The sequence below is a fragment of the Dermacentor variabilis genome, chromosome 6, assembly GCF_050947875.1.
Source record: "Dermacentor variabilis isolate Ectoservices chromosome 6, ASM5094787v1, whole genome shotgun sequence".
Lineage (NCBI taxonomy): Eukaryota > Metazoa > Arthropoda > Arachnida > Ixodida > Ixodidae > Dermacentor > Dermacentor variabilis.
The window spans coordinates 129139134-129157763 of NC_134573.1; the positions used below are offsets into that span (position 1 = coordinate 129139134).

At 44.4% G+C, this 18630-nt stretch overlaps 2 protein-coding genes across 4 annotated transcripts in view; one reads left to right on the forward strand and one right to left on the reverse strand.

Annotated features, from left to right (window-relative positions):
* Positions 1-426: 426 nt before the first annotated feature.
* On the reverse strand, positions 427-15740 carry LOC142585212 (proteasomal ATPase-associated factor 1-like). Its single transcript, XM_075695779.1, has 11 exons — positions 15545-15740; positions 15345-15385; positions 15168-15271; positions 14841-14930; positions 14591-14686; positions 13797-13947; positions 10698-10889; positions 9244-9335; positions 7240-7355; positions 7074-7156; positions 427-683 (listed from the first exon to the last, which is right to left on the reverse strand). The coding sequence occupies exons 1-11, from the start codon at positions 15607-15609 to the stop codon at positions 523-525; spliced, it is 1191 nt and encodes a 396-aa protein (XP_075551894.1). The 5' UTR covers positions 15610-15740; the 3' UTR covers positions 427-522.
* Positions 15741-15830: 90 nt separating this feature from the next.
* adp (WD and tetratricopeptide repeats 1) overlaps positions 15831-18630 on the forward strand; it is a 32697-nt gene continuing 29897 nt past the window's right edge. The window contains exons 1-2 of one of the 3 annotated variants that reach the window (XM_075695775.1): positions 15831-15952; positions 16801-16899. In XM_075695775.1, the coding sequence (XP_075551890.1) occupies positions 16837-16899 (63 nt within the window). In that variant the 5' untranslated portion in view covers positions 15831-15952; positions 16801-16836. Of the gene's footprint in view, positions 15953-16446; positions 16577-16800; positions 16900-18630 lie in introns of those variants that run through there. The other 2 variants (XM_075695777.1, XM_075695776.1) reach the window with 2 other exon arrangements.

Sequence of the window (18630 nt, forward strand, 5' to 3'; positions counted from 1 at the left end):
CAACTTGTCGAACACTGCAGGACGAGAGGGCATAGCTTCAACCTTGACAATGCGACGACTCTGGCCCGTGAGCAAAAGTGGGGGAAAGGAAATTTCCTGGAATCCTGGTTCATCCATCGTGATGAATCTGCATACAACACTAACCGTGGCTCCCTGCCGGACATTTACAAGGACGCGTGGGATCAGTAGACTGGACCTCCCCTCGTTTGTGTCAGTGTATACTGAAGATGCCACCTGCATAGGTGGCGAAATGTTGGAGTAAACCTTTTTTTAATCATTTACTTCTTTATATATATCCCATTGTTTGTTATAACTGTTTGTTATGTCAAGGTTCAACTGTCCGTGTTTCACTGCTATAAGCCAGCAGATGACTTGAGCAGTGGTGTATGATTTAGTAAGATCAGAAGAGATAAAGCAACAAGTGACTGATGGGTGCCAGAAGTTTTATAGAAATGATGAAAACATGTCAGCATATGTTCTTCTTTGACAAGTAACAGTGACCACTAACAACAGGTATGAATGTTATGACTTGGGCACCCTGTACTTTCTGATCAGGCCATCTCTGCAGGCAGTGTAGAATGATTCTCCATCATATGCCACATGGTAAACAGGTTCACAGTCAGGCCCAGTAAGACTGAATGACTCCGCGCCCTCCAGGGCTTCAAAGTTGCAAGAGCCGTCAGCTGTGAGAGGAATGCACAGTGAGCTTGTTAGGTTATCTTCCAATGGAGTTTGAAGACACACATACTCGGTGGTTGCATGCCACCATGAGAAGCTGCATTTGGTAACAGTCATTTCTGCAAATGGATAACCCGAGTTATTCCCAGAAGGGAACCTTAATTCTTATGTTTCTTAAAGGGGCCCTGAACCGCTTTTTACTGAAATGGAGAAATGCACTTGAAGCTAAAATAGGCTATTTCGGAAATACTTTGCTGCAAAAAGTACTTCAATATGTTCAGCAGAAGCGGAGTTATTGGCAATCAAACACACCCCTTGCGGTGCTTCTGCTCCTTCTTCAATGCCTTGCACTGCAAAGGCTAAAACAAAGTGGGGCGTGCTCACAATGTTTCGCCTACTGAACGTCACCGTGGCGCGCGGCTCAAATTTGGGTTCGGATGTTAACATAGATGCCATTACTTCCGAATTTGGCACCTACGATGCACCGAGTGTAAGTGAAATGCAGTTGTCCTCAGCAAGCTGCAGTGCACTCAGCCAGTGGACTCATAACGGCACACCGCAGCGGCCGCGGTATTTATTCTATGTAGCACACTGCAGCTACATGAAGCTGTAGTGTGTATGCACAGTGTTTGCTTCATGCACAACAGAGCTTGAGTGCATCCTTGTGCTAATACACTCCAGTCTTGTCCTTCACCAGCTTGATCGACGAACCCAACTTGCCGTTTGAGCCACACCCAACTTGCGCATTTTGAAGCGCTATCAATAACTCATTACTAAGTGAAGTCTGCCAAGGCATGTAACCAGGAGTGAACGCGTGCTGGCAAGCATGCGTGTGGCCTGACCTCAAGTTTTGCGTGGTTCAAGGCTAGTTATGCATTCAAAGCTAGTCAAAATCAGCGAGACACAATGGCTACGAAACCGATAAGCAGGGTGGCCAAATTTCAATTCCTACGCGGGTATCCGCAGCCAAGTGTGAGCAGACGAAAGTCGGCCTCTTCCGGAAGTGTCTAATTACAGTTGAACCCACTTATAACGATACTGGTTTTAACAATATGTTGGTTATAACAATGAGAAGCTGCTGCACCGTCAACTTTTGTATGTATTCCATGGTGAAATAACCTGCTTACCACAATGCCCCAATGTGGCATTATCAGTTATAAGGATGAAGTCTGGCTGCTGAGTGTTCCAGCCGAAAGGTAGTGAAATGCAAAATCCTTGAAAAGAAAAAAAAGAAAACGAGACACTCGAGCTGCCGCACGATGGGCCACTGCTCCAACAGCCGCTGCGCGCTCATTTTCCAGCCATCTCTGCGTGGCTCTCTCCCCTCGCCCTTCCATCTCTCCGAACATAAATGGGCTGTGCCCATAGCTCTATGCCATCCCACCCTCCGAAACACGAACGAACCGTGCTAACTGCACCGCAAGCAGATTGCTCGCATGTTGCTCGCTGGCTCCTCATTCAACCTGTACTCCCCCTTCTGCCGCCGTGCTGGCGCTGAGCCGTGCTCCCACAAGGGTTGCAGAAGATAATGCTAGCCTTTCCTTTTTCTCTCAAGAATCACTTCTCGCATTCATCATGATTGGTTACGTCGGAAGTGGTTCCTGGCCATGCGGTATCTCTGCATCGCTTGTCTTGCCGCCGAAACGGAAGATGGCTGACCCGCTCGCTGATCATCAGCAATGCACGACATTGCCGGTGAAAAGAAAGTGTGCGGCTAGAGGTTTGGAAACTGAGTGCTTCTAACCGATGAGACGATCGTCGCGAACGTGCTGACATCGGATAGCGACGCTGATGACGGCAGCGACGACGTGGTAGGGCAGGCTGCCTCAACTTTGTCCTCCCAAGAGGCCTGGCAGATGATTCAGTCACTCTGGGGCTTTGTTTTCACAAGGAACCTTCCGCTGTACTACATGGAGCACCTGGATGCCTTGGAGAAGGATGTCAACAAGCTTCGCGTATAGCGTGCAAGGCTGATGGACATAGGCCTTTCTCGTGCAGGCCAGTGAGAAGTACGTGGCGAGATGCTTGTGGCTATCTCTCCTCAGCGTTTCTTTTGGATTTCTCAAGCTGACGGGCTGCCATGGCAGCCTTCTCGCAATTTTTGGAAGGCCTCTTTCGGGGCCACCAAAGCGATGCCTTGGCAGTGCTCACATATCGCTTGCCACCTGTGACACCTCTTTGCAGTTGCTATAGCAGTGCCATTCTTTAACGCCAACAGCTGTGGCTTGTTACACGCGATCGGAGCGCCCAGGGAGCAGTTAAACAAGTGAACACCATCGGCAGCCGGATGGAGGAAATGGACGGAGGATGGGGAGGGGCACTGGCTTCCCTCCATTATAGTTTTCTCACATCAGCTCTGCCATTCCCCTATTTTGATTTTTTCATGTAACCCAGTTATAACAATTATTGTTTATAATGGAATTTTCGTGGCACTTGAATATTTTATAAGTGGGTTCGACTGTATTATCGAAATTCGAAAGCAGATTTTCGCTTACTTCAGCCTGTTTATTATACTTCACCAATAAATATACATAGTAACAGTAGGAAAAGTCGCACTGATCGAAACATCCCTCTTGATTGATATCAGCTATTGGCCAATAGCAGCCACGTATCGTAATCTGTTATATTACGAAGTAAAGTACCTGGAAAAGAGTGAGGAGCAGACTTCTGTTAAAAAGACAGTGTTTCGGAGAAAGGTGACTTCGTGCTCCGCTTGTGAGCTCCACATGCCACGCACGACACCAAAACTTGGCTGACGTGCTCACAGGAGCGTAGGCTATCCGTGGACTATGTTTTTTCACCAAGCCCGAGGGGTGGTTCAGGACCCCTTTAAGGGGAGATTACTAAGTGCCACTCTCACATCTTATTAAAGTGTACAAAAGCGTGTCAGAGACTGACGGCCTTGCCAAATTTTAAAATTTGTTCTGCACTCTATGTTATACCCTCTAAACCCCATAAAGCCTGAACGCCCTTTCACATCAAAGAAAACTAAAACGTCTTGTTTATATTTACTTACGCAAAAAATACAGTGACATGATAATTTGGTAACGATTGTTTAGTACAGTAATTACTTAATTAGTCATTTATTTGTTGAACTATCCGTAACGGAAAACGGCCGCCAGCATATCAAAAACGCTAGTAAAGTCACTACATCAGGTTTCCAGTGCATATATCAGCTTTTGGGTATCAAATCCAGCCTATCAAAAATGACATGCTGGGCTTTGTGGGGTTATATTGAAAGACAGTAATGAACACTGGTAACAACTGTTCCAAAATATCCCCCTGAGGCACAAATATCTAAAAGGCTACTTAGCATACTTTATCACGGAGGCCACATTTTATAGAGAGCTCATCTAAACCTATATCCTTACAAAAATTCATAGAGGTAAAGATGCTGCGGATCCCAAAAACAGAACCACATTAACTTCTTTGCTAAGAAAGACACATTGCTGCAGAAACACCCTTTGGTTAGAAGTAAATATCCAAGGTCGAGATTTCGTCAGGCCTGGAGTTTCTTGAGAAAGTCATGGCATACTGGTGAATTGTACGCAAAAAGTGCAAAGAGAGGAAGCCTCTGTGCAAAAACAACATCCCTCGTATTCCACTACTACTAATTTCTGAAGAGCTTACAACATGCTTAACTCTTTCTGTACTGTGTCCATTGGGCATCGTTAGCCCACTGACGATGGTGTGAAACATCACTTTTGAGACCTACCTCGCGGCTCATGGACGCACTGTGCCATTGGATGTGAAAGAGGAGAACTATATTATTGTTTTTTAAGCCGTCCATATTTTTTTTCTGCCAGGCAGTGATTTTTGAACGCGCTCTGAAGTTTTCGCGATCATCAAAGTAGGAAGCAAAAATGGCTGCCTCCCGGAGTGGCCCGCGCGCTTCTAAAGATTGCAAATCTCTCAATTCCCCTGTGTCTGCAGCTGCTTTTACCGATGGATCGAGCAGCAGAGAGTCTGAAGATGCTGCCTTTTCGTCAGACTAAGAATCTGAGAGTGATGACGGCGCAAACCAGCCCGGAACATCGGTGGCCACAGCACGGCACACCCACATGTAGTGCTTGCAGCTAAATTTTTGTAGTGGAATACCTGCTCAATGAAAAGTTTTGATTTTTTCAGAGATAGTGCCTATTAGACGGCAAAACATTTTCTACATCTTACAATTTTCATTACATGCTTTTCTTAGTAGATACACGTGCGTCTTTACAAAATTTGTTCAATGTTATCCCACAATCTTAATTCTGGCAATTTATATCTTTCTTTATGACATATATCTTGTTAATAAAACTTTTACGCGTGAAAAGTGCATTCATTCTACTTTTTGTTTATGTATTGCCTAAAATATTCAGTGCAGTAGTTCCTTCACAAAAAGAGATCTGGCATAGCCAACAAAAAACCCATTTTCCCCTTGGCAGGCAAAGAGTTAGAAGGGCCTTGAAACACTTTTTGAACATAGCAAGAAAATGTTGCTCATCTGTACAAGAGGCTCCGGTGAACATGTGACCCACGTATTATGGCACAGCATGCAGCAGAAAATCTACAATCTCAAAGGGAGGGTAAAAAAGAAAAACAATAGCGACCTCACTTCTGCAATGTCATCATGCAGCATCATCGCAAGCAGCTAGATCCACCAACAGTGACTGGCTGATTTTGTGATTGCGAGAACATTCTCAGTGATGCATAATTGCTAATTTTTAGTGAAATTAATTAAACATATATACGTCTGCGATCACAAAAAGACAGAATGATTTCATCTTTACACTGCCCATCAAATCACAACAGTTTCACGTAGCTGCGCATTCTGTATGTGACCTGCGAGATAGCAGTGGTGTGCTGCATAGCATTGTCTACCGTGGCTGCCACGGGGTGCCGCTGGGGCACTAAACTTTTGGGCAGGACTTTGTCCCCTTAGCTTTTCCTTTGTGTAGCTTCCAGCTAGCGCACTGGCGGGATGAAGAGGGAGAGAAAGACGCGCATCGGCGCGATAATTTTACTTGTAAGTAGAACCTAGTTGATACGTTCCCGTTACATACGTTTTCCCGGCGCCAACGTTCGCAATCGTGAAGACAAAAAAGTGACCCAATAGAGTTACGCTCATTTTTTACCGGCTCATACGTTCCAGGAAAGCCCCTATTTTTCGGCACCAACGTTCAGTACGTCGCCAAACTGCGATCGTTCGACACGTTTTCCGGCCGCTAGGTCCCATGTAAACAAGAAAATGCGCGAGGCACGCGCGATCGAGTACAGTAGCTGACCGCCGCGGCAGCTTCACCGCAATACCCACCTACCCGTCTCACGTGAAAAGGCCGGCGCACACACTCGGCTTCTCATTTCGGCACCAGCAAATCTTCTCCAGGGTCGTCGCACGCGACATTCACGGCTATCATGCGCACTGCCAATTCTGTTGCGATAGGAATCTTCGCCTATCTGTTTCACAACGCCTGGTGCCATCGGAAGCGTAGAGAGAAGTGGTTTGATGCGAAAGGAAAGGTTGCCGCTATCTTCTGCTGTCCTTGAGGGAGCGCGGCTCACCGCCAGGAAGCGTAGCGCAGGCCTTTAATAGGCGATAACCGAAACGCGCCGCCGTGCCCTGCCGCAGACTGCGATCGTATACGTTTTCCGGCCGCTATATTCCACGTGAACAAGAAAAGGCGCAAGGCGCGCGCGATCGAGAATTATATAGCCGCACGTACGTCTCGCGTGAAAACGACGGCGCGCACAGTTTCTTATTCCGGTACCAGCAAATCTCCGCCCGTGGGGTGGCACGCCGACTTCGCAGCTATTCCAAACCTATTGCGATAAGCATCTTCGCTTATCTGTTTTACAACGCATGGTGCGTATAGTGTCATTACTGCACGCTTTTAGTTGGCGACAATCCAAACTCGCCGCCGTACTGTTGCAGGCGGCGCGATGTGGGCATCGCGTTTCGCTTCGGCGGCATTCAGCGTCGCCCACCAGCTCGATTGCGTTTCGGTTTCTCGTCGCCCTCTTAAAACACCACGCAACAGGAAAACAATGAAACGCGTCACCGCCAGCTCGATGCGCCTCGGTGTCTCGGGCCGCAACAATCCACGCGACGCCACCGCATTACGTAGATGTCAACAATAGTTGGGTATGTCAAATTCTTTTATTAGTTCGGAGCCTCCGTTGTCCAGGTTAGTAAGCTGTTTTTTTTTTTTTTCTCGCAGTCTTTTTCGAAACCTATTAATGAGTTTCTACTCGATCGAAGGATCAGAAAAATGTTTGCGGCATGAGATTCGCAAGACCACATGTCCTTTAATACTGAGACCATTCTATAATTAGTTGGAAAAGCGCTTCTGTGGTCCTTTAAGATAAGCACCACAAATGACAACAAATGAGTCAACAATAAATGACGGCAGTCTTACCTCTTCCAACCACGTAACCCTGCTTGTACGGCAACAGGCACAACACAGGAGATGATGAATTTTCCCAAGTGATAGAAGGCCCTCTGTCAAAAATTGCAGTGCAGCAGAGCTGAGATTTTGAACAGGAGGCAGAGCAGCAGATGTTTCTACAATCACTCTCACTCACCTTGTCTGCCTTACATCAAACAAGGAAACATTTCCATCCTGTGTCCCGAAAAGAAAGCGATTTTGTCCAATGAAGCAGCAGGAGTTAATGGCTGCAGGATGATCAAATTCAAACACCTGGACAAGGCATGGGACAAACAACAAAGTAATTTTTTACATTTATTCTCTTAAAGGCAAACTTCAATGAAATTTGAACAGTGTAAATGTTTCACAGTTAGATATAGAGCAGCTACTAAGCAAAATTTTGCATTTGAAATTTGAGTGGATATGCCAAGCTCACAAATATAGATGTAGATACCAAAACTGAATAATATTAAAAAAAGGAATCCCATTAGCACTCGCTGGAAATGACTGAAATGACATTGAGGCACCATTGTGGCGCCTTAGCATGACCTAAGAGATTGGGCGATGTTTGCAACATGTTGTGAATCTTCGTGGCCATGGTCTGAGATTTGCATTGCATCCGCTAACCACCAGAAGCACATGTCGTCTGCTTAGGTAAAAGCTTTAATCAGGAAAATAAAATTATTACCTGTTCGGTAGCTTTGCCAATATTGCGTCCATAATATACATACTACTCATATACAGTTAAACCTTGATATAACAAACTTCAATATAACAAAGTTCTCAATATAATGAAGTACTTAACTTTTTATAACTTGTTGTCCATAGAACACTGTGTATTTTGAACCTCTATGTAATGAAGAGTGTTTATACATGATTTCAATACAACTAAATTTCACTGCCACCACGAAGGAATACTGAGACAATAAATGAAAACTTCTGCTGAAAAATATGGTCAAATGGTTGAATTACATGCGGCTGCTTGATAACGCACCTACCCACTGGAGTAGAGCAGGATCATATTCTGCATAAAGCCCAAGTGCGATAAGATCCTATTGTGGCCCTTGTGCTGTGTGCTTGAGGTGGAAGTGAAAGGTGCGAAGCTGAGTCGAGAAGGATGGTGGCTTGATAAGTGTGGGTTTTACCATGCAAGCAAGGGGAAAGTGGGGAGGGGTGCGAGCTTCGCAGTAATGAGATCAAGGAAGTACGAGGGTGGGGGAGGGGGTAAAAGGGGAGAGGCATACAGACATGCGTCTCCTTTTTTAGCGTGACCATGGCTGCACATGGCTATCAGCATGGTGGAGTGCATAAGCAGCCCACATGCCTTGCTTTAGAAGTAATTTGCTGCATGTGCAAAGACAGGGTGAGCTGAGATGGCATGGCATCGTGCACTGTCTTCCTGCACATTTACTGATGGAGGTTGCGTAATCTTGTGTTTCGGAGACATGCAGAAACAAGAGGCAGCCAAAGCATTTACTCCCGCTGGCGGCATTTTTCATGATAGAGCTGTCCCACTTGCGAGTGACACTATCAGCTGCAGAGGTGGAGTGGACGTGAAAGCTTGGCTAGCTTTGCTTTGTACCACTGATATGAAGATATCGCCGACATGGCACAAAGCCGTATCTTTCGTCGCCAACTCTAAAATTCAACAAAATAATTTTCTTTCTAATTTCTTTATAATTCGGAGAACTTTGCAGTCCCTTTCATGCAAAAAATATTCACTGGCAACTGTACTTGTTTGCATAAAAAATCTAATTTCAGACAACAAAATTTTCATATAATGAATCAAATTGCTGATTTTACCAACTTCATTATATATCGAAGTATAACACAAAGCGAAATTTCACTTCAGTTGGTCAACTGGGGACTGCATCGTAATACAGGCCTCAATTGCACCCAAGACACAAGTTCCAATAAAAATATAAAATTTCTTGCAGCCTTTGAATGCCCCCCCCCCCCCCCCCGTACATTGTTGGGCACCTTCAACATTCGTGTCTGTGAAAACAGCCGTGCATTTTTTTCTTCCAGGCTTGACATCTACATTGTAAAAAAAATTTACTTTTTCTTGCTTGGCTCTCATGTCTTACAAATATTTAAGGGCCATTTATAAGCCACAAACAGCACGAGTGACCACTCCCTTTGGCCAGCGAAATGAGCTCACCGTCTTCCTGGAGCACACGCCGACACCCCTCAGCTTTCCTGCTTCTGTCCCCACAACTAGGAGTTTCCCGTCTGTCGCCACTTCCCTCTCACCTGAAATGTGAGAAATAACGTTTCCTCACTTCACAGCATTTTAGTGATGCATTACGAATTGAATGAAGTCGGCTATACAATTAATCCTGGAATTACAAGATGGTGTCACAACCACCTCCTCATTCCATCTTGCAAACCAGAATCTACCAACCAAGACCGAACTTTTTTTTTTTTTTTGCTGTCTTTCCAATCTCTTTGAGCTCCTAATTTGGAAGGAGATTCTCAAACCAGTGAAAGCCAGATTCTGGTGTCGTGTGTAGTTGTCCGACAAAAACATGTCTGTGTGTCCCCATCTCTGACTTAGAAAACGAAGCTCCACACATTAACTTTCCAATGAGAGTGAACACTTCCAAGAAACCTGTGCAGCTGCATTCATTCATATGCACAAATGTGGCTGTCATCTCCCCCAAAAAATGGTCTGAATTGAGCTTGTTGGTACAGCTTCATTAAGTAAAGAACAGCATGAAAAACCGAAGAAGATGGGACAGGACTAGGCACCGACTACTAATAAATGTGTTTATTTTGCAACCATAATAAGTTATGCTGTAATAATACTGTGTTTGCCAAATAAACGCATTTGTTGGTAGTCAGTGGCCAGTCCTGCCCTCTCCTTGTTGTTCCATTTTCCACACTGTTTTTTTTTCTGTCATGAAGTCACCTCTACAATATCAGCTGTTCTTCAAGAAGCGACAAGACATTCCATGGTTTGCCTTCCAAGTCAAAGGATGTGCAGTAAGAAAATGTTTCTTTCGCACTAGACATCACAGGTATCTTTTTAACCCCTCAACTGCCGATGAAGAAGTAACTCGTCATCACAATGAGCGCCCTCTGGTGCCCAATGTTCATGACGAGTTAACTCATCGTGGACTTTTAAAAAAATTTGCGCTTCTGTATATGTGCAGTTTCTTGTAATTCTGACAAATAAATACTAGGCTACGACTTTTGCTTTCTTTTTTTCAACAAGGCAAGCAAAAATGCTACATGCATTCCTGGTGTCATATTGGTTAGAAAAAATTGGTACAAAATTATGCAGGTGTAAAAACATTGTGTACTTCCAAAAATTTTTTTTTGGAATTTGCCACTGCAGTTCAAAGGTTAAAAAGCCAACAGATATCAACCTGTGGTAGCAAACAATGTGAAAGTGATTTTGAGTGTTCCCTACTTGCATACAAAGACTTTTTAGTGCATTTCAAAGAGCTTTCCCTGTTGCGCATCCCTCTTTCTATGTCCTTATCATCCCATTAGCTCAGCGCATTAGCTCAGGCTGACCTCTCTGCCTTCTTTCAAATAAATTATCTCTCAAAGATTTTTCGACCCAGGTTGCACAAAGTTATGAGCAGGGTACGAGACTGGGCAACTTACTGGCTGGTTCTTCCCTAGTGCCCAAGTTGATGGCCGCAGGTCCAAGAGCGCAGCAGTTAATGCAGTCATGCAGGGTGTCAGTGAGGATGCCCAAGCAGGCAGACTGGCCACAATCCCAGAGCCTGGCAGTGCCATCCTTGCTGACTGAGATGACATTACGCCCTTGTTCCACAATGCAAGTGTCGTGAATGGCTGCAATTTGACAAGAACAAGTTTAAAGCCCCGTGAGGTCACGAGGCCAGTGTGTTCAAGTGCGCAATTCAAATGAGTCAGCTCTATTAGGAACGAAGCGCTGTAGCATCTGTTATGTTTTCCGCTGGTTGGGTTGGTTCACCATGAATGACAAGCAGCACAAACAGACGGGACACAAAAGGTCACACAAAGGTGACAAACCCCACCTTATGTGTCTCACTGCATTTTGTCTGCTTCCTCTGATTGTCACTATTCAAAATATTAATGGCACTGAAGCAATTTTAGAGTAATACACAACAGTCTTTTTGTGACTAAATGGCATTATGTGTATCCAATTGTGTTAAATTGCTGGACTGCTGAATTGGACAAGGGTTGAATAAGAAGCTTTTTGTCCTGAACCGCACCTTGCACTCGGTGAAAAAACACATTCCGCAGACAGCATATGCTGCCGTGAACATCTCAGCCGAATTTTGCAGTCGTGCGCAGTGTGTGGAGCTCACAGGTGGAGCGCGAAGTCACCTTTTTCTGACATCCATCAAGAAAGGTGTTTGGATCACTGTGCTTCTTTATAATGTTACTGTGTATATTAATTGATGCAGTTTACAGGCTAAAATAAGTGAAAATCTGCACTTCAAATTTCAATAAGAATTATGCACTTCCAGAAGCACCAGACTATCGTCCACTCATGCTTGGCCATGCCCATCCATGCAAGAATGCGACTTTGGCCACACTGATTATTGGTGTCGTAGCTGTAAGTTTTCGCTAATTCCGATTATTTCTGAATACTCAACTAGCCTCGAACTACGCGTAACTTATGCCCAGACCACACATGTGCTACGCCTGCTGCACCTTGTGAGGAATGGCAGTTAGCATCTACAAGGGACACGCTCACTCCCAGCTGCTCCTAGCTAGATGTGCTTTGTATTGAGCAACTGATAGAACTTCAACATGCGCAATGTGGATTCACCTACTACCTGTGCAGGAGAAAGCCTGTTCGCACCAAGTAGCACAACCAGACTGGAGCACACGAGCACCAGGCGCTCAAGCCTTTCCACAGAGTTGCATGTAGCTATGTTGGTTGCATAGCGTAAATACCATGGCCACCAGGAGCTGCCACAATGAGCCCTTTTGCCCGCTGTTAGCAGCGCACTACCACCAGCGCTGTCCCGCTCCTTCAGAACGGAATACATTGAGGAGGAACAAGAAAGGTAAATATTGCGCTCATAGTGGGTCTCTTTTTTAAATATTCTTTTCGTAATATATTCCAGGGATGCACCATACTCATTCTAAGGCGTTTTTTGAGGCTTCAAAGAAAGGTGGTTCAGGGCTCCTTTAATGTCACTTAATTTTCAAACCAATTTATGCTAATGTTACACAGTCACTGTCAACAAGTGCAATGATACTGCACGTGATTTACGTCGCAACATTTACCAAGTGTAGGCTAAATCTAAGGTAGTTCTTTGCAATTAAACCGGACTTGCGTAGCTACCCAGCACAGCTGCATGCACATTTTCTTGTTCCATGTGCCATAATTGCCACCAAACTTCTGCCAGTTATGGCCACATTTCAGAAAATAAACTTGGCTCACTTTCTATGTTTGTTCTAAGAAGCTCTGGAAATTCTTTATGTTGAAGTAATACATATAATAGAGCAGGCTTCTGTTAATTCAACTACAGAAAATTCTATCCTAACCAAGGGTCCCAGCCAGAACCATTACATTTCTATGGGCCAAAGATTTCAACACACTGTTTCTGCAATAAACCCTCACTGGATAATGTAAACCTGACTAGTCGGTACGAACGTCCCTGACCCCATAATTACCCCAACAGCTGCAGCATCTGTCTTAGAGATGTTAAAGGGACAGTGAATACATCAAAGAAATGTTATTTCCCACCGAAAGTGCCCATTTTCAGCCTGCCATAGGAAGGTTTTCAAGCAAAAAAAGCAGCTTCCAATGTATGATTACTTTATTTACCATGTTTTAAGTCACACCTTTTTAAAGCAAAAACCAACCATCATAGCCAATGTCACTGCCATTGTCATCGCAAGATGGAGACCGAACCAGTTTTCACACTGTGTCCCTGACAGCTAAATGCACCAGGCTGCCTGCTGAGCTGCCTAACCTGTTCTTCCCTTTTACCCCACTCAGCGAATCTTTGTAATCCACATGGGGCATGACTAGATGAAAGGCTTCTCTGGGATGGTGGAAATTCCCCCTTATCTTGGCTTTCTCCCAATGTATCGTCTGGACGAAGGAGAGAAGCACGCAGCGAGTTTGAACGGAAGGACCGAATTAGCCGTAAAGGAGGCAACTCAACCCACCCATCTTTCAGCACCATGAGTGGCTGAAGAGAGTGTTAGCAATCAGCACCACCCTTACAACTGTGACCAAGCATGTGACCACATGCGCTGTATTTGCACAAGCGCTGTCGCACCGTACTTTCCTTTCGTCCAGTTCAGATGTCGCTTGGTTTATATAATTTGAATGTCACAGTATTCTTGTTACTTGAGTTCTTAATGACTACGTCCCCAGCACATGTCGCTTGAGGGTATGTGAAATAAATAAACAAATAAATAAATAAATAAATAAATAAATCCAAGACACCACACGATTGCCAACAAAGATCACTGCGATGTCATTTATGACCCATGAAATCACGCTGTAATCCGAGTGTATTTTAGACTGATCACATTAGATGATAACAAATGAGCCAATCTAATTCAGTTGCCTAGAACCTCTGTCACTGGATCACGCATTACCAACACCGCCATGATGGCATTCTTGAAATCAGCCATGCAGCACGACAAACTACAACAAAGGAACCAAAAGAACAGAAAAATAGCACAATCTCTGGTAAAACATCTTGATTTCTTAATAGCGCAAATGAAGCAAACTTAGGGCATTACCAGCAGAGTGGCCTTTCAGTGTGACAGGGCACTTTCCTGTTTCAGCAGACCAAATCTTGAGCTGCATGTCGGCTCCTCCCGAGAGGACTACCACACCCGAGGGGAAGAAACGACAGGTGTACACATCCCAGACATGTCCCTCCAGTTCTCTCTGAATTAGAACAAAGCCAAAGCGAAAAGAAAATATTAAATTATTGGTACTGACATTCCAGAAATGTACATTGGCCTATAAGGCTGCCGTCATTTATAAACTCCTCAGCTAAACAGACCTCCAGATGTTGATGGCATTACATACACGCATAAAATGATGCAATTAAGCCATCTGTTATTAAACTGATTTTCTGCAAACTTTATATTTTCCTCTGTTTAAAGATGAGAAAATATTTCGTATTTGATTAGATGTTCGAAGTCGTTTTTGTCAAATATTTTTAATCCCTTCAATTAGAACATGTCATTTTCAAACGACCCTAGTATAAGCAGATTTTTTTTCCTTCTTTTGTGGCTAAATTTCGGTTTTAGAGCAGAGTTCTTTTGTGAATTTTCAATGCTACTTATTGGGCTATTCCGATGCCAATCAAGCTGAGCTGTGTCAACACTATCACGACCGCCGTTAATGCTGGTCTAAAGAGTCAAGAGTAACAGCATACGCTGGACCTGTGCACACAGGCAGATTTCGTACTTGGCTATAACATACTTGCACAGGAACCTTGGCAGTACCTTACTGAGATTATGCAATAACCATTGAACTACTTGCATGTAGTTTAGGCGAGTTCACAGCAGAGGTATAATCTTACCCTGACTTCTCCAGTCCGTGAATCCCAGACACGCATTTCACTGGTTCCACTAACTGAAACACCCAAGTGACCCTTGGTAACGTCAAGGCATGCCACCTGCATTCAAGCGGGTGCAAAATTAAGTGGAGGAAAGGCTACAATGGGGCCTCACGTATTGATGACCTAATTTGTTTGCACTTTTCTATAAAGCAATCCTTACGATGTCAGTCATGAACGATGCAAGCTATAGCGAGAAAGCCATATTTCTTACACTGTTTCGGTGAACGTTGGCAAATGCTGTTGTTGGGGCAATGAAACACGTCTGGCAGTTTGGGTCAGTGTGTGAGACATGAATAGTGTCCTGAAAAAATTAGAAAAAAAGAACGTTATTACAGAACACACACACTCCTCAACTTCAACATCACGGTTACCAAAGCGAGACAGCTAATCCAAAGCGATATCTGAGAGATCCTGGAGCATCGAGTCGTTTACCTGTGGAGCCGCAGTACACATTCCGACAGGTTTGCAGTCAAAGCGAGTTTGACTGAATTCTACGCTCAACAAATGACGCAGTGAAGGCGCATAGTCATATATTCACCTTCGTTATTCCGGTCACTCTAAACTTGTCGGAGGTCGACACGATGGGAATTCCGTCAGGCGTGGAACCAGTTCGTTTCAGCTTGCCATGAATTCCAGGCTGGCCTAAGGAAATATTACAGTTCATGCTTAGAGGACTAAACAACACGACCACACATGCCAGTTGACAATTGCTCACCGCGAGATTTGCAAGTCACCCAGGCGTCTCCATTTCTCTCCCTGTCACGGTGACATCACCAATGGAAAGTAATTATTTAAATGAAACGTTCCTAAGCACAGGAAGTGCACGTGTAATATGAAAAGATGTGAAAAAAGAAAATGCTACACTATGAATACAGAGCTGGCTCGTCGGATGACAGCAAGTCATTGTTTTCTTACCGTAATGCTTCATTCCAGTTGCATTGAACGCTCAAAACCGGCTTTTCAACGAGGGTCACTTGCATGGTCGAGCATTAATATACGTTTATGTTTTTATTTTTTGAGCGTGCAACGAACAAGAAACTCGAATTCGAGCAGCTCGCCTTGCTCACGGACAGGCTCACGATTGCGATCGCGTCATCGATTTGCGAGCTCATTTTCGTATCCTGCAAACAAAACCAGTCGAGCCCATTTATTGTCCTGTTGCGACCTGCAGATGTTAAAACCAATAAAATGAGCTTAGTAGCTTAAAGCATTCGCGCTGCAGGCATCTAAAGTTGATTGGTCAGTCAGCTGATCGACGTAGTTTGTAAACATGGAGCCGCTCTCTGCGAAATGCTTCTCGGTTGTCGCGTTTTCTTCTTAGAGGTAAGCGTCTTGCACTCGCTAGTATTTTGCAGGTTTTTCATTAACGTAGCTCGCGAAATTGTTGTGCATCTACGCGTCATGAGCTGAACATAGCTTCTCTAGGACAACTGTCATGACCATGTCGGTAGGCTTAGACTGGAATCATTTTTGCTCATGACCCAGAATAAATTTCGCATTTCACCTAGTCTTTGGTGACAATTCGTAGGTCGTTATCGCGGTTGCATTGCAATCTGGTCCAATTGGATATTGCTTCAGCGATGTGACTGAAAGTGACAGCCGTTCGTTCGCAGCTCCCAACTCCCTGACCGTCATCCGAAAGTCGATTAATTTTCGGATCAGTAACGTCAACACCAAGAGAAACGATCGCTGCTAGAAGAAAACACCCCTAGTGTTTGTGTATTTTGTTTGACGCGCCCAGTGGAGATAATGGTTGGGATCCTTGACGCTATCGCCAGTGCCCGTTGTTGCTGTGATTGATCGCGGTGGTTTCCGGCATCATTTCATCAGCTGTAAGGTATGCAGTCGCTGGTCTGGCGTTTCACGCGTCGTACGTGAGGGACTGCTCCGCTTCGTGTGCCTGATTCCTTTCATCAAACGGCCGGAGAAGCAGCTCTTTTCCGTGCGGTAACGAACTTCCTGGTTTGATAAATACAACGGGTATCTTTAGCGTGCTGCACATGACCTAAAAACGCGCGTATTCACGCGTGCACTGTAAATCGACAGCGCCCCAGATGTGCGCACTTCGCGTAAGATCTCGCTTGTCTTGTGCCGGGATCGTAAAGCATGCGCGAATTATTGCCTTACAAGTGTGCGAAGCATGTATAGGCCGAGTGTCTGGTTTTCCGCAGGCAGAATGTGCTGCGCGTGAGTGACCCCCTGTCACCATGGGGCAACGCTACAACGGAGAAGAGAGCGTCGTGCGGCTGCTTGGCGAGCGACAGTTCAAGGTATGTTGTCCACGGTAATTCGATCACTGCGCGCATTGTGTTAGCCATGCGTCACCAGCTAGCCTCCGGTTTCGTCACTCGCTTTATATATGCTAGGAGACGCGCGCAGATGCACGCGTGCGTCGTTTTATCGGCAAGTTTTATCGGAAGCAACTTTGCCCACCAGTGAGAACAGATTGAGCTGTAGGCACCTGTGAACATTTGCACAGCACGTTCTACGGCGAAACAAATTTTTGCGGAACCTATATCAGACGCTGAATGTTCAGCATATCTTGCGTTTCCTAACGCGTTAATGTTGCCATTGTTATATAATTGTATTCATGTATTCACTGTTCGGTTAGCTGTGCACACAGTTTTTGTTTTCTTCGTTGGAAAATGAAAAACAGCTCAATTATGTCACCAAATGACGTGGAATTCATAGATCATGCAGTGCTGAGAAATTAACTGTTAAGAGGTCTTGCATGCAGCTTTAGGTTGAGAGTTTGCTGACATATATTAACAAATGTGACAACACATCTTAAAGGCCCCTGGTCAACATAGTCAGAGGATTAGCACCTCAGTCAGTAGGCATTATTTATATTTATTGTATTTTTAATGAAATGTTTAGGAATGTGTGTATATTATGTGCTTATTATATGTCTGTGAAGTCAGACTTACTTCTGTATTGGTGCACAAGATGGATACACTTAATTCACAGCTGCATCACAGTTACATGACCTTAATTAAGGCCTATAAGCCATTCAAGATAAATATGAAGTGAACCCAGATTGATAGATTTTATTCTGCAATCATGCATTGGGAGACACTTCGAGAGCCGAAGAAATTTAAAAATTAAAGTCTGATGGTGATGCTACTACCTCAGTATTTTTACCTCAGTAGTTAAGTCAGGATGTGGCTCATTCTGCTTACTGCTATGTAATTTGTTTACAAAAAGAGAGAGATGACCTTGCTGCATTCAGAAGTGAGTAAAGGATATAACATACCACTTAAGGATTTTTTTTTCTTTCTGTTCTATTTATGTCTTATCACCTGTCACAACAAACATAGTGCCAACCATTGACAATGGGCAAAAGGATAACAATACAGCTATCCAGATTAGAAACATAATATGGCCCTTGGAAACTTTTGTTGACATTGTTTACCCAAACAGGGACCCACATGGGCAAATTATGCCATGTTGTCGGGCTGTTAGGTGATGCAGTTTTGAGGTGACGTTTGTGATGTTGCCTTTCATTCACAATGCTAATAGTAAATTCATTCCTAGTGATAAACATGCATAGAGAGTAAGACAAATTTCTAATCTACGCAAACATAAACTGATTTGGAGGGACCTTGAAACGATTTTGTACAAATTTACTGAGTCGTTAGAGCAGGTCCTTCTGATCATTAATTGATGCATCTAAGTGTCAGAGTCGGTCTCAGTCTTTTCGCGAGCACTATGATTCGACTTTGTTGCACTGTGAACTGCAAATGTAGCGTCTGGCAATATGTCAAGCTGCGACATCGTGTCCCTCTGCAAGGCAGCAGACGAGTGGACTGGCTGCGGCGCATTGGACTGCCGCTATTCGATCGGCGCCAGGATTTGCGTGTTTACGGCTGTCACTTTACACCAGAAGATTACTAACGCAATAGCATTTCGCGAGTCCGGTATTAGGGTAAACGCAAGCGCAAAGGAACAGGGCCTGGCCGTTTGACTGTGTCGTTCATGGGATGAGCAGAAGCACAAATGTG